The sequence below is a fragment of the Sapajus apella genome, unplaced genomic scaffold, assembly GCF_009761245.1.
Source record: "Sapajus apella isolate SASKATOON/1434 unplaced genomic scaffold, GSC_monkey_1.0 scaffold14, whole genome shotgun sequence".
Lineage (NCBI taxonomy): Eukaryota > Metazoa > Chordata > Mammalia > Primates > Cebidae > Sapajus > Sapajus apella.
Genome location: NW_022436954.1, coordinates 7,634,649 through 7,649,791, shown reverse-complemented (window position 1 = coordinate 7,649,791; position 15,143 = coordinate 7,634,649). Strand labels below are relative to the sequence as shown.

Sequence of the window (15,143 nt, the reverse complement as noted above, 5' to 3'; positions counted from 1 at the left end):
ACAGCAGATTTCTGTGGAGTATCGATGGATTTGAAGCATATGAGTGACTGGGGAAAAGAAAGGGGGAAAAAAGAACCATTTTATCCAAATATACTCAGAATTGTTTCCAAGTGTCAAAGATAAAGCCCGACAAACAAAACAGCAAAAACAGATTTGATTCGGTCTCTACTGACAGCAGGGAAAGAGCTGAGCTCCATCCCAATTTGTGCAGAGGTGACTGACATTTTAAAGGGAGATGAGGGAGTGGGGGAGAGGTGAGCGAGGGCTCAGTAGAGTCAGAGAGGTGAAATATTGACTATGCGATGAGGCCAGCTGTGTCTGCTAGCTGGCAGTTATCAAAGTTAGGATTCTACCATCCCACAGAGACTGGGGACAGAGGCTCTATCCTTCCTGATGATTATATTTCAAAGGAATGACTCTCAGGTCCTTGAGAAAGACACTTCTGAGTAGTAAGAGATTGACATTCAGCCTTCCATTTCCATGGATTCCACATTGGAATTGAAAACATTTTGGGAAAAAAATTGTTTCCCGAATTGAAAAAATTTGTGAATTGAAAACATTTGGGAAAAAACATTTTTAAAAGAACAACAAAAATAATATACATTTTAAAAATACAGTATAACTATTTACACAGCATTTATATTGCATTGAGTATTACACATAATTATGAGTGGCTCACTCATAATTGGGAGGCCAAGGCAGGTGGATCATTTAAGCCCAGGAGTTTGAGACCAGTCTGGGCAATGTGGCAAAACCCCATTACTACAAACACACACATACACACACACACAAAAATTCGCTGGGTGTGGTGGTATGTGCCTGGAGTCTCGTCTACTCAGGAGGCTGAGGTGGGAGGATCACCTGAGCCCAGGAAGGTCAAGGCTGTAGTGAGCCAAGATTATATTTCAGTGGAACACCACTGCACTCCATCCTTGGTGACAGAGTGAGACCCTGTCTCTGAAATAAAATAAGTATATGGGAGGATGTGCACAGATTATACACAAATATCACACCATTTTATACAAGGGGCTTGAGCCCATGATTTTGGTATCCTCAGGGGGTCCTGGAATCTCCCCCACCCATGGATACCAAGAGATGACTGCATCTACATTTCAAAGGACAGAGGAAGGATTCATAATTAGAAGTCCTTTTTAATAAACACTCTAAGAAAGGGCCAGAGTCTTTGTCAGGCGTTGGCTAGAACAAATGGTAAATTCCCCCGGCAACAGAGAGCTTTCTTAGGCAGGCATTTATCAGGGGGCTGGGGTCATCCTACGTGCACAGCCTTATTTTGCTAGAAGCAGTGCTAGAGCTTGGTCATCTATGAGAGAAGGGGCTAGATGGGGTTGTTGTGTGCCGAGAGTTCTGTTCTCACAAGCCCATTTTCTTACAGAGCGAGAGCTACAGAGAGACAGAGGAGGATCTTTCCAGACAGACAGAGTCAGAAGAGAAGGAAGGAAGGAGAGGAAGAAAGAAAGGTAAGTTAATGGGTGACCTGCAGCAGATGAAGTTCAACAAGAGAGGCACTAGGACAAGAGACAAACTAAATAAAACTGCCTCGGCCAGTCATGGTGGCTCACGCCTGTAATCCCAGCACTTTGGGAGGCCAAGGCGGGTGGATCACCTCAGGTCAGGAGTTCAAGATCAGCCTGATCAACATGGAGAAACCCCATCTCTAAAAATACAAAAAATTAGCCTGTCATGGTGGCCTGTGCCTGTAATCCCAGCTACTCGGGAGGCTGAGGCAGTAGAATCGCTTGCACCCAGGAGGTGGAGGTTGCAGTGAGCCAAGATCACGCCATTGCACTCCAGCCTGGGCAACAAGAGTAAAACTCCATCTCAAAAAAAAAAAAAAAAGAAAGAAAGAAAGAAAAGAAAAGAGGAAACTGCCTCCCCTGAGTCTTCCCCATTTGTTTGAATTCTGACCCCACAGAAGCACCACTTCCTAAAATTGGGGTTTTCCAGATCGACTCTGTGGCTTCTGCACAGCCTGTAGAAGTGCTTTAAGATGCATGATAAGGCAGCTCACCCCCAACCCGCTTCTGACGCCCCTCCCATCCAGAGACAGGCCTACCCTCCTCAGTTCAACAGAGGGGAGAGCCCGCCAGCAGGGTTCCTGCCAAGCACCAGAGCACGTCCCACCATGCCCCAGTGCCCAGAACAGCCTGGCAGGCTCTCAGTTAATAGCCTGAGCTCCCTCCTGGGGCACTTGTTTCCAGAAGGTGTGGATTTTCCTTGCCCATCTCCCCTTTTTATCACCTCTCCTTCTCCTATCTTACAACGGAAGAGCTAAACCCTCCCACACCCTGAATCTATGGTGCATAGACTAAGGCGTAAACACTCCTAGACACCAGGAAGGGAGGATTCCAGAATGCATTGCTCCTAAACAGAGAGAGCTTCAGAAAGGAATGTGCAGCCATATCGAGGCTCCTGCCTTATCTAGCTACTTTAGAATGAGAATTCTACACTGAGATGTTTGTCACGGAACAGTGCGTTAACATGCTCATTTGAATTGAAAACTTGTCGGGTTTTTTTCTGAACATCAAGATAAGCCTGATTAGGCTGGTTGGCTTGACAATAACGCCTGGCTTGGCTATTTAAACTACATGGAAGACATCTGTCCCTAACCGAATGAGCTAAAAGCGCAACTCCCAGATTGTGAAGAAAATATGTACACAAAAATGTAATATGCAATATACCAAAAATTCCATCCTTCCCTTTACAAATTTTTTACATTTATGATTTTTTTAACTGTTTGCTGTCACCTAAGAACGTATGAGGGATATGTGGTTTTCTAAGTTAACTTGGACTGGGTGCGGGGGCTCACGCCTGTAATCCCAAGGGAGGCTGAATCAAGCAGATTGCTTGAACCCAGGAGTTGGAGACCAGCCTGGGCAACATGACAAAACCTCGTCTCTACAGAAAAATACAAAAGTTAGCCAGGCATGGTGGCACATGCCTGTAGTCCCAGTCACTCAGGAGACTAAGGTGAGAGGATTACTTGAGCCCAGGAGTGGCTGCAGTGAGTCATGATCAAACTCCACATGATACACTGCAGCCTGGGTGACAGAGCAAGACCCTGTATCAAAATAATAATAAATTTAAAGTTATCTTAGACCAGAAGTTGGCCAACTATGGCCCATGGGTCAAATCCAACCTGCAAACTATTTTTGTAAAAAATAAATAATACATGGCCGGGCACGGTGGCTCACACCTGTAATCCCAGGGGTTTGGGAGGCCAAGGCGGGAAGATCATGAGGTCAAGAGATTGAGACCATCCTGGCCAATGTGATGAAACCCCATTTCTACTAAAATACAAAAAATTAGCCGGGAATGGCGATGTTCACCTATAGTCCCAGCTACTTGGGAGGCTGAGGCAGAAGAATCGTTTTGACCTGGGAGGCGGAGGTTGCAGTGAGGCAAGATCATGCCACTGCACTCCAGCCTGGCAACAGAGCAAGACTCCCTCTCAAAAACAATAAATAAATAATATACTTACTGGAAGACAGCCTTGCCTGTCTGTGGCTGCTTTTGTACGGCAAATTTATAGCAGCAGAGTAATAAGACAGATACCACCTGGCCCACAAAATCTAAAATATTTACTATCTGGCCCTTTACAGAAAAAAATTGCCCAACATGACCTGGGCTCTTCCCCTTCCTGGCTCATGCTGTTCCCTCCGCTACATTCCTTATTGCCCCCGTTCCCTGGTAATCTCCAGCTCATTTTCTTCCAGAAAGCAAAATAATCAAATCATGCTGTGCTCAGGTATTACCTCTTCTGCAAAGACTTCCTTGATCAGGTCCCTTGGAGAGAACACATGTGGGTTTAACTGCCTCCACTTCACTGTGGCTGACATGTACTAGTGACTCAATAACTAGGAGTTTAATGAATTTGGACAAGTTACTTAAGCACTGTGAGCCTCAGTTTCCCCATCTGTAAAGTGGGGATCATAAAACCCAACTCTAGGGCTGTGGATGGCCATTTCAGGCTGTGACTCCCTTCTGTGGCCACCCCCCCCCACCCCACTGCACTGGTCTACATTGCCGACTTGCCTATCTCCATATGAAACCTCAAGGGTGGGGGTTTCATATCTGCGAATTTGTCTTGCTCATATCTATTTCCATCCCACCCTGGCCCCAGCAGGCACCCAGCCTCTGGCAGCTGAGGAAGTGGCCTGGCTGCTGGAAAGGGGACGCAGGCTGAGGATGCACCTGGTCGCTGCGGGAGATCCCATAGCGCAGCTCGTTCACGAAGTGCTGGCAGTTGTCACTGGTCAGCGAATAGCGAAACTCCTTCCCCACCAACTCCTCTGCCCACTTGATGATTTTGTTGATGGGCAGTGGCTCGTATCTGTCATCATGTTTGTTATTGACACGGTAGTTGTCTCTCCCAGCCACCTCAGACAGCGGTTCCTTCTTCACTATGGCTTTGTTGGTCAGTTCGGACAGGACACTGGCCGCAACAGCTCCGGCAATTTCACCTGTGCAAACAGTGAGTTCAGTCTTGGGCGGGTCCTGCGGGGCTCAGAGCTGGCTCCAAGCCAAGGCCTCACTGCCCCAAGCACCATCAAGAAGGATGAGCTGTGAAAGGACCTGCCCATCCTGCCTGGTCTCAAACTTGAAAACAGGGCAAACCCAAGCCTGGGTGACTTTGGAGAAGTCACCATGGGTCCCTAGGCTCTGGTTTTCTCATTTCTAAAGTAAAGAACCTGAGTTCTAAAGAACCACGTGAGTTCAAATGTCCCTGAAAGAGGCAACGGTCAAGGCAGCGTGGTACAAGGCAAAAAGAGAGGGCAAAAGAGCCCCAGGCCATAGTCCCAACTGCCCCTCACTAGCTTGTGTTTTAGAAAAAGTCACTCCAGGCCAGGTTCCTGTAATCTCAGCACTTTGGGAGGACAAGGTGGGAGGAACACATGAAGCCAGGAGTTGGAGACCAGCCTGGACAGCATAGTAAGGCTCCTATCTCTAAAAACAAAAATTAAAAAATTAGTTGCACATAGCAGCACATATCTATAATTCTAGCTACTTCAGAGGCGAGGTGGGAAGATCGCTTTAGCTCAGAAATTACAGGCTGCAGTGAGCTATGATTGTGTCACTACACTCCAGCCTGGGCAGCAGAGTGAGACATTGTCTCCAAAAAGGTAAAGAAAAGAAATTGTCACTCCATTGCCCTGAACCAGTGCCGTGGGAGCCCCAGTAGGCAAGGGTGGCATTTTGAAACAGTAGGAAACAGCCGAACAAGACAGAAGCCTGTCTCGGGAATCCAGGCCCCGCCAGGTCCTGGCCCCGGCTCTCTTACTGTGTGCCTTCAGACAAAGCCCTTCTCATCTTGGGACCCTGGTTTCATCACTTGCAAGTTAGAGGAACTAGGCCAGGGGATGTCCACGCCCTCCAGCTCTAAATTCTCCAATTGGCCTCTAAAGGGGACCCCAGCATTCTGGGAAGCTGGAATAAAACAGTGGCCAAGTGACAGTAACCAGAACCCTCATGGAGGGCCAGATGGACCCAGGGGTCTACAATGGACCCTGCTAGAAGTGGCCCAGCTTAGAGAAAGCCTGTTGTACTGTCAGTCTCTGAACAGCCAGTTTAGCTAACGACCAGCTTCTAAACTTACATGTGTATTCACACTTTCCTTTACTGATTTTTATTTTCTTTTCAAAAGGACATTTGAACAAATGTCTTGGTCCCAGCTCACTCCAGCCACAGGAGCAGGAATGGGGGCCAGAGAGATCCTCCGCCAAGGAGAGAAACAGAGGATCCACACCCAGTCTTCTTGGACAGACTGGAGATCCTAAAAAGAAGGGAAGCTGGAAGAAACAGGATTAATACAGGTGTAAAAATACATCACCAATAATTTATTCTTTTTTTTTTTTTTTTTGAGACAGAGTCGCATTCTTGTTGCCCAGGCTGGAGTGCAATGGCGCAATCTCAGCTCACCGCAACCTCCACCTCCCGGGTTCAAGCAATTCTCCTGCCTCAGCCTCCCCAGTAGCTGGGATTACAGACATGCACCACCATGCCAGGCTAATTTCTTTTTCTTTTTTTTTAGTAGAGATGGGGTTTCTCCATGTTGGTCAGGCTGTTCTCGAACTCCCGACAGGTGATCTACCCACCTCAGCCTCCCAAAGTGCTTGAAATTGCAAGCCTGAATCATCACGCCCAGCCTTTTCTTTTTCATGAGAAAAATACAGTCTCCTACATCTCCACCCTTTAGTATCCCCTAACCCAATGTCTCCCCTTCTTGGCTTCTAAGTTTCTGTTTTCTACTCCTTAGTCTTCCCCTCTCTGCCCCTAGTCCTCCCACATCTCTCCCTCTATTTCCACCAGTCAGACTCCCCACGCCTCTCTCTTTCCCGTTTTCCTCTCACTCTCCCGTTCCTGCCCCTCAGTCTCTCAGCTCTGGGATGGATTTCTTCCTCCTCACCAACAGACAGCACCCTTTCCTATATTGCTGGTGAGGTACTTTGGACAACAGTTTGGCAGTTTCTTATTAAACTAAATATTCACTTACCACATGACCCAATAATCCCATTCCTAGGTATTTACCCAGAAGAAATAAAAATCTAGGTTCACACATACAAAAAAAAAAAAAAAAAAAAAAAACCCTGCATGGGAATATTTATAGTGGCTCTAATGATTATTATCAAAAGCTGAAAATCGCCCAAATGTCCTTCAGCTGGCGAATGGATAAATAAATGGTGGTACGTCCATGAAATGGAATACTATTCAGCAATGAAAAGGAACAAAGTACTGACGCATGTTACAACATACATCAACCTCAAATGCATTATGTTAAGTTAAAGTAACTGGACACAAAAGGGGCTACATTCTGTATGGTTTCAGTTATGTGACATTCTGGAAAAGGCAAAACTATAGGAACAGAGAAAAGACCATAGCTTGCTAGGAGCCGGAGTCGTGAGTGGATGTATGGGGGTCGGCAACAAAAGGGCATGGGGGAATTTTAGGGGAGTGAGGTGTAGTGTCCCCCAATTTTCCCCCACTTTCTTTGTCCTGACTAACACAGAATGCCTTGACAGTCTGTGACCCGGCTAGCTGCATGTTGCCCTCTGCAGGCTTGAACCCAAGCTGGAGCCTTTAACATTCATTCCCAGGCACTGATAAAGTTGTTTAGGTTGTTGCATGAAACACTGAAAGAGCAAATACGTTGCTAAGCACATAGAAATGAGCCCCAGCTTTGAACCAAATTCTTTAAACCCTCAAGTAAACCTCATAATCCAACCCCCTTGTTCCAGACGTTCCTGGGTAGACCATCTACTGTCTTGCTGTCCAATGAGAGGACTCCAGCCCTCTGCATCAAAGTTCCCCTAATAAATGCTTTGGATTCATCAGCCTGGCATTTAGTGCTTCTTTCTTTGGAATCCAAACTGGCCACATCTCGGGATTTTTGGGGGCAGTCCCCCGAAGAAACTCCCCTAACGCCACTTTTGAGGCCACTCCAACCATGGGTTCAGCTGAACAGAGAACATTAGGGAATTCTTCTATAACTGGATTATGGTGATGGTTACATAGTCATATGCATTTGTCAAAACTCATAGAATTGCATACTAAAAAAGATAAATTTGGCCAGGCATGGTGGCTCACACCTGTAATCCCAGCACTTTGGGGAGCCAAGGTGGGCAGATCACCTGAGGTCAGGAGTTCGGGACCAGCCTGGTTAACATGGCAAAACACCATCTCTACTAAAAATACAAAAAATTAGCTGGGCGTGGTGGCAGGCGTCTGTAATCCCAGCTACTTGGGATGCTAAGGCAGGAGAATCACTTGAACCCAGGGGCAGAGATTGTAGTGAGCTGAGGTCACACCATTGCACTCCAGCTTGGGCAACAAGCGTGAAACTCTGTCTCAAAAAAAAAAAAAAAAGGATAAATTTTACTATTTGTAAATTATTCTTAAATAAGTCTAATTTTTTAAATTTTGAATATATATATTCAAACTTATACACACACACACACACACATACACTTAAAGAGAAACTGAAATGGAAGCCATAGTTGAATAGTCCTAAACCACTCATAACCATGTAATGAAAAACTTAAAATTATTCTGATTTCCCCAAAGTGCTAGCTGTAACCATAAACAAAACAAGCTGTCCTCACGGCAACATTGTGGACTTACGCTCTGCTTTCTTTTGCAGCCCAGTAGACAGAGAAAGTCAATCTTTTTTTAATTTTACTTGGAGAAGTCAACAGTCTACTTAGCTAGTATTACTGAGGCTCCCTTATACTTTCCACAAGTTTTACACAAAAATTTAAAACCCCTGAAATATCCCAGAAATGCAATAGGTAGGTGATTTGTTTCTGTGTTCCTCATCTAAACAGAAAACTCAGAAATTGACTCAATGTATCTTCTATAACAACTAGCTTACAAGGGTTATAAGATCTCTCAAGGTAAGCTTCAACTTTCATAAGAGATGATTTGTTATCTAGGTTATAATTTATCTAAAAAAGCAATATTTCTGTGCCCAGAAAGAATAAATAATACCCAAAATTATCCTTGATTTATAACTGAAACAACTCAGAGGATTCCTCACGCTTGCAGGATATTGCAAGTCCTGGAGCCCAAATTATTCTTTATTGGTCCCTCCATTCTTTTTTTTTTTTTTTTTTTAACTTTTTTTTAAATATTTTTTGTTATAGAGATGGGGTTTCACCATATTGGTCAGGCTGGTCTTGAACTCCTGACCTTGTCATCTGCCCGCCTCGGCCTCCCAAAGTACTAGGATTACAGGTGTGAGCCACCACACCTAGCCCGCCCTCTCCATTCTTTTTTTTTTTGAGACAGAGTCTCGCTCTGTTACCCAGGCTGAAGTGCAGTGGTGTGATCTTGGCTCACTGCAACCTCTGCCTCCCAGGTTCAAGTGATTCTCATGCCTCAGCCTCCCAAGTAGCTGGGACTACAGGCACGCACCACCACATCACAACAGAAAACAGTGTACTTCCTCACTTCTATAACTTTATAAACTGAGCTATCATTGCTGCAAGCTAAGCTTCTTTCCATTTTAATTCAAAGTCTCTGGATTCGAGAACTGTTCTTTTGTATGTACAACAAACGTTTTAAATTTCTCTAGCTTGATTTTATTTCATTTATATATACATCTATATATAGACATACATGTGTATATACACATATACACATACACACATATGTAAGTATATACACATATATATCAGTATTTCTACAACTCTTGAAACAGATTTGTATATATATCTCCATCTATAGATGCTCTGAGTTTCACTTTCCCTGTGATCCAGCCCAAGTCTGTGTGTGTACATATACATACCTTCCTATTAGTCATATTGATAATATGCCTTATGCACTGTATTCTCTCAAGAATCTTAAACATTTGTCAGCAGCCACTGATTCATCATGACAATCTCTAGAAGAATTAAATCTGTATGTGTACACATACACACACAGACCTGGGCTGGGTCACAGGGAAAGTGAAACTCAGGGCATCTATAGATGGAGATAGATATACATCTATATACTTGTGTGTATATATACATCCATATATGTAGATAGATATACATCTATGTGTGCATATGTAGATGTGTGTATATATACACCTGCTGTGCAACTATTTTAATGGCTGTATAGCATTCCAGTATATGCAGGTATATTTATTCTACTTGACTAATCCCCTGGTATCTTGCACTTGAGTCGTTTCCAGTATTTTGTCATTTTCTTTGATGCTACGATGCTTCAGACGGAAAGGGAGGTTGCTTTAGCCCCTGGCCAGCCTCTGCACCAGTGCTTTCCTATACATTCCTTCATTTCTTCCCTCCATGAGCTGGGACATAGGGATTCTTACCCCTGCTCTGTAGAAAGTGCAGCTGAACTTAGTGACATGAAGCCACATGCTCAAGGCACACAGTCAGTAAACAGAGGAGCCATGATTCCAAACTGGTTCTGTTGAGTTGGGAGGCCTGTGTGCTCCTTCCATTATACTATGCAGTCGGTTGCACGCTATCTGAAGAAAGTAACTGCTTCTTCCTCTTCTTTGTACGTTCAGAACAATAAATATATACGAGATCCCATGGAAGGATGCTCACCACATGCAGTGAGTTGGTTCGGACTGAAACCCACTCTATAATGGAATAAAGGTCAATAATCTCTCCACCAACTTACTGCAAAAGAAGAATAGCAGTTGCTACACCTAGCAGGAAAAAGCACAATTCATTCAGCATTATGTATTGAGTGCCTACTCTGCTAGACCCTGAAGTGAGGACAATTACATAATTGTGCATCTCTCCACATTCTTGATCTCAATCCTTGTGCTTAAAAAGAGAACCCATCCTTACTTACAGGGAGCCACATGGATCACATAGCCATATCCCACATGGCCCAGTGCTCATAGCCAAAGCGAAAAATCTCAATCAGGTCTCCACGTCTCAGTCTTGGTCTTGGTCTTGGTCTGGACTGCAAGAGAAAAACCAGAGACAGGCAGAGGTGAGCCATCTGCAGGAAACATTCTAGGGCCTGACCTGCAAGGAGCCCCAGCCCAGCCTGCAGATTCCCTGTGCTCATCACCTGCAGGAAACAGGAAGGAGGAAGCTCTCCTCACATGGGTAGGAACCCCTTTTATTTACTGGGGTTGCAGGACTGGAAAGGTTGCTCTTCAGGAAACAAGGAGGAGATGGAGAGAGTCACTTTGAGGGACATTTTGATGAACTGCAACACAGAAGTGTGATGGAGTGAGGTGCACAGGCTGCATGTGAGCACATTTTGTGCACAGAGTATGTTTTTGTCAGCAAGTGACTGCATGATTCCCGAGACAGCCTAAAACGCCTCTTTAAAGGCCACCTGCCATGAGCCTAAGCCCAGGTGATTCCTGCGAGTTGCAGAGCTCTGACTTGCAACGCCCAACATGTCAGAGGCAGTCGGACACTCAACCCACATTATACACCACTCCTTTGGGTAAGAACTATCATTACCCCCACTTGACAGGTGAGCACGTGGAGTCTCAGGAAGGTCAGGTAACTCGTCTAGTGAGTAGAAGAGCAGGAGTGAAGTGTAGGGCTGAATATTTCCAACATTAATGCCCTTAACCATTCCAGAATGTCCTAGGCAAGCCCAGGGCAGCTGAAGTCTGAGCTCCAGGCTAAAATTAAAGCAAGGGATGGCAGGGTATGGTTCGAGTTGGTGGTAGGGTAGTGTCCATCTGGAGGGTGCATGGGTGGGAGGAATGTTGCCCTGGCCACACCCAGAATGGGAGACAGCCCTTGACACGTGAGTCCCGTTTCCGGTGTGCTCTGGTGCTAGCCAGCACCCCTCCGCCCTGTAACTCAGCTGAGCCAGGCCACAGAGGAGTTGAACTGCTGCTCAGAGCAGTGAGGGTGCCAGCCAGCCGGAAGTCTGGTGGGGAGCTATAGTTAAAAGTAAAGCCTTTCATTTGCAGCAACTCAGATGGAATTGGAGACTATTATTCTAAGTGGACTAACTCGGGAATGGAAAACCAGACATCATATGTTCTCACTCATACGTGGAAACTAAGCTATGAGGACACAAAGGCGTAAGAATCGTACAACGGACTTTGGGGACTCAGGGAAAAGGGTGGGAGGGGGTGAGGGATAAAAGACTACACACTGAAGCTGGGCGGGGTGACCCACACTTGTCATCCCAGCACTTTGGGAGGCCAGGGTAGGCGGATAACCTGAGGTCAGAAGTTTGAGACCAGCCTGGTCAACATGGTAGAAATCCATCTCTACTAAAAATACTAAAAATATCTGAGTGTGGTGGTGGGTGCCTGCAATCCCAGCTACTCAGGAGGCTGAAGCATGAGAACTGCTTGAACCCGGAAGGCAGAGGTTGCAGCTTGAGTTGAGATGGTGCCACTGCACTCCAGCCTGAGCCACAGAGTGATACTCCATCGCAAAAAAAAAAAAAAAAAAAAAAAAAAAAAGACTACACATCGGGCACAGAGTACACTGCCCAGACTATGTACCAAAATCTCAGAAATCACCACTAAATAACTTATTTATGTAACCAAACACCACCTGTTCACCAAAGAAGCCTTGAAATTTAAAAAAAAAAAAAAAAAAAAAAGTAAAGCCTTTGACTAGAGGGGTCAAGAGTCAACTTGACTAAAGAAAGGACAATTTGAGCATCAAGAAATAATCATAATAACTGTACATAGACCGAAATACATCAAATATGTTACAACCCATGTGTTCATAAGGATAGTTTTAAAACACAGTAGCCATCTTTGGAAGACAGAAAAAAATTACCACATTATTCCAAAAGCTGGCAAATAAAGGAAAAGATTCAAACATTTCCTAACTGAATTGTCCTCAGGGAATGCAATTTAAAACTACAACAGGCTGAGCACGGTGGCTCACACCTGTAATCCCAGCACTTTGGGAGGCCGAGGCAGGCAGATTGCAAGGTCAGCTGTTCGAGACCAGCCTGACCAAAATGGTGAAACCCCGTCTCTACTAAAAATGCAAAAATTAGCTGGATGTGGTGGTGCACACCTGTAATCTCAGCCACTTGGGAGGCTGAGGCAAAAGAATTGCTTAAACCTGGGAGGCAGAGGGTGCAGTGAGCAGAGATCGCACCACTGCACTCCAACCTGGTGATAAAGACTCTGTCTCAAAAAAAAAAAAAAAAAAAAAAAAACTACAACAAACCCCAAAGCTACAAACTAATACTTGTAAGGTAGTCGTATATGCCTGCAAAAGCGTAGAAAAATACTTGGAAGAATCACTTCTCAGCCTTTTGGCTAAGATCAAGTTAAAAATACTTGCAAGAGCACACACCAGGCTGTACAGCTGGGGACAATGGCCAGAGGGGACTTCAGCTTTTATGTTCATAGTTTTGGTTTTGGTTTTGATTTTTGGCTTTTGGCTTTTTTTTGAGACATGATCTCACTCTGTCACCCGGGCTGGAGCGCAATGGCACTATCACAGCTCACTGCAGGCAGCCTCAACCTCCCCGGCTCAAAACAATCCTCCCACCTCAGCCTCCCAAGTAGCTAGGACTACAGGCACATACCATTAAGCCTGGCTAATTTTAGTATTTTTGTAGAGATGGGGTCTCACTATGTTCCCCAGGCTAGAGTTTTGGTTTTTCAAACAAAGTGAATGTGCTCACAGGTTCCTCATGGAATTAAATACATTCTTTCCTTTTTAAGTTGAAACTTTAGAGTCAGACTCCCCTTAGCTCAAATTCCCTCGCTGCCTTTTGGGCAGTCCCCTCTAATACTTACCAGAATATCATTCCCCGCCATCTGTGAAGTTGGCAGTAATTATGCCTACTTCATAGGATTGCTTATTCACTACCTGATGTGGATTAAATAAAAGTGTTTAGCATGGTGTCTGGACCCCAAGCACTCGGGAAATGAGGCTGCTATTGGGTCCGAAGGAAGAAGGAACCTAAGAAGGGATTGGAGGGAAGGAGGGAACGTAGAGGGACCGGCCCTGCCTGGAGGTGAGGGAGACAGAGCCCTTTCTGGCAGCCCCCATTGCCACCCACACAGCGGGAGTCCTTGCCCTGGACCCTCCCTCCCCAGTTCGCCCCACCCATTGAGGATGGTGTGACGGAGGAGGTGGTCTGCATGGTGAACCAATGGCTGCTCTCCCTGAGCCCACCATTCCTGCCTTCGGGAGGCTCAGCACAGCCACTGGGAGTGTGGCCACAGGAGGGATTGCAAAAACACAAACCTAAACTTTGGCCTCAGTAGAAGCAGACCTCACGCAGCAGCTGAGGCTGGGGAGCCTCCGGGCTTATAACCCAGCACCATGGTTCCTTCCCACTGTGTCTGAGAGAGCCAGACCCCCAGGCCTCAGTGTGTGCCCATGTGCCCTCTGTGCCAGGGCTATAGACCAACAAGGAGAACACATATAATCACCACTAACAGGGTGGTTGTTCCTCAAAGAAAAGCTTTAAAACCCTTCTGGGAACTTACCGAAGCCATCCTTCCATCAAGATGCTGTCGTGTGTCTTGCTGACTCTGTGTCCAGCCTTAAATTAGGTCTGAGTTTCGTTTTCCCCATGGCCCAGCCCAAGCAAACAAGATCAAGGTTCATGTAAAAGGTTCCCTGTCTTCAAACAAGGGGCAGGGCACATATCAAGTAGGAAAAGAGGTGTGAAAATCAACCAGACACAAGAGAAATTAGAGCTGATGATATAGATGGAGGACTTGGTGGCAGTGTAGTCAGGGGCACAGTTGATAATCACCAAGTTTCAGGTGGAACAAGCAACATCCAGTGGGTGCCGGGGCAAGGCAGGATGGAGAGATGGAGACCATGGGGAAAACATTTCAAAAAAGAGAGAGGAGCCCCAGAGAAACTGAGACTCATGCCTCCAAATTGAGAATGATCATTGCCGGGACGTGCAAACATTTCTACCAACCTCAAACCCTAGGCAAATGGCCCTAGGCAAGCCATATTATTGGAGGCACATTCCCGGACCCTGGAAACAGAGTGAGCCTGCTTGGACAGCAGTATAGAAAGAAACCACTCCAGGCCAGATGCAGTGGCTCATGCCTGTAATCCCAGCACTTTGGGAGGTTGAGGCGGGTGGATCACCTGAGGTCAGGAGTTCAAGATCAGTCTGGCCAACATGGGGAAGCCCCATCTCTACTAAAAATACAAAAATTAGCTGGACGTGGTGGTGCATGCCTGTAATCCCAGCCACTTGGGAGGCTGAGGCTGCAGAATACTTTGAACCCGGGAGGCGGAGGTTGCAGTGAGCTGAGATCGCCTCACTGCACTCCAGATCGGGTGATGGAGCAAGACTCCGTCTCAAAAAAACAAAACCAAAAAAAAATCCACTCCCCTTTCTGCCTCTCACCCACAGTTCAGAAACACTCATTCTGTACCAAATGGAAAACAAAACCCATCACTGGATGTATAGAGGCTGCTTCTTTGAGGCACCTGCATGTTTATCTCCCCAACCTCCAAATAAGTTTATCTTCTGACATCGACATATAGCTGTTGGGTCCTGAGCAAACTGGACAGGAAGGAGTGGGTGGGGCTGGGGGGAGCTGAGCATCCTCACTGTGGAGCATGGGGGGCAGGAAAGCAAGGACCAGTAACTTACCTTCTTCAGGCTATAAACAAACAAACAAAGAGCTTTAGTGTTGGGACGCAGATGGACTGGAGCCCCAACTGGAAAACTCT

General features: G+C 45.8%; 1 protein-coding gene across 1 annotated transcript in view; it reads right to left on the bottom strand.

Moving 5' to 3' along the window:
- The window catches only part of PLAAT2 (phospholipase A and acyltransferase 2), a 73,173-nt gene that overhangs the window by 3,215 nt on the left and 54,815 nt on the right, over positions 1-15,143 (bottom strand). The window contains 4 exon segments of the mRNA XM_032283046.1: positions 4,213-4,481; positions 8,379-8,381; positions 10,327-10,362; positions 10,365-10,440. Of these exon segments, the coding sequence (XP_032138937.1) occupies positions 4,213-4,481; positions 8,379-8,381; positions 10,327-10,362; positions 10,365-10,440 (384 nt within the window).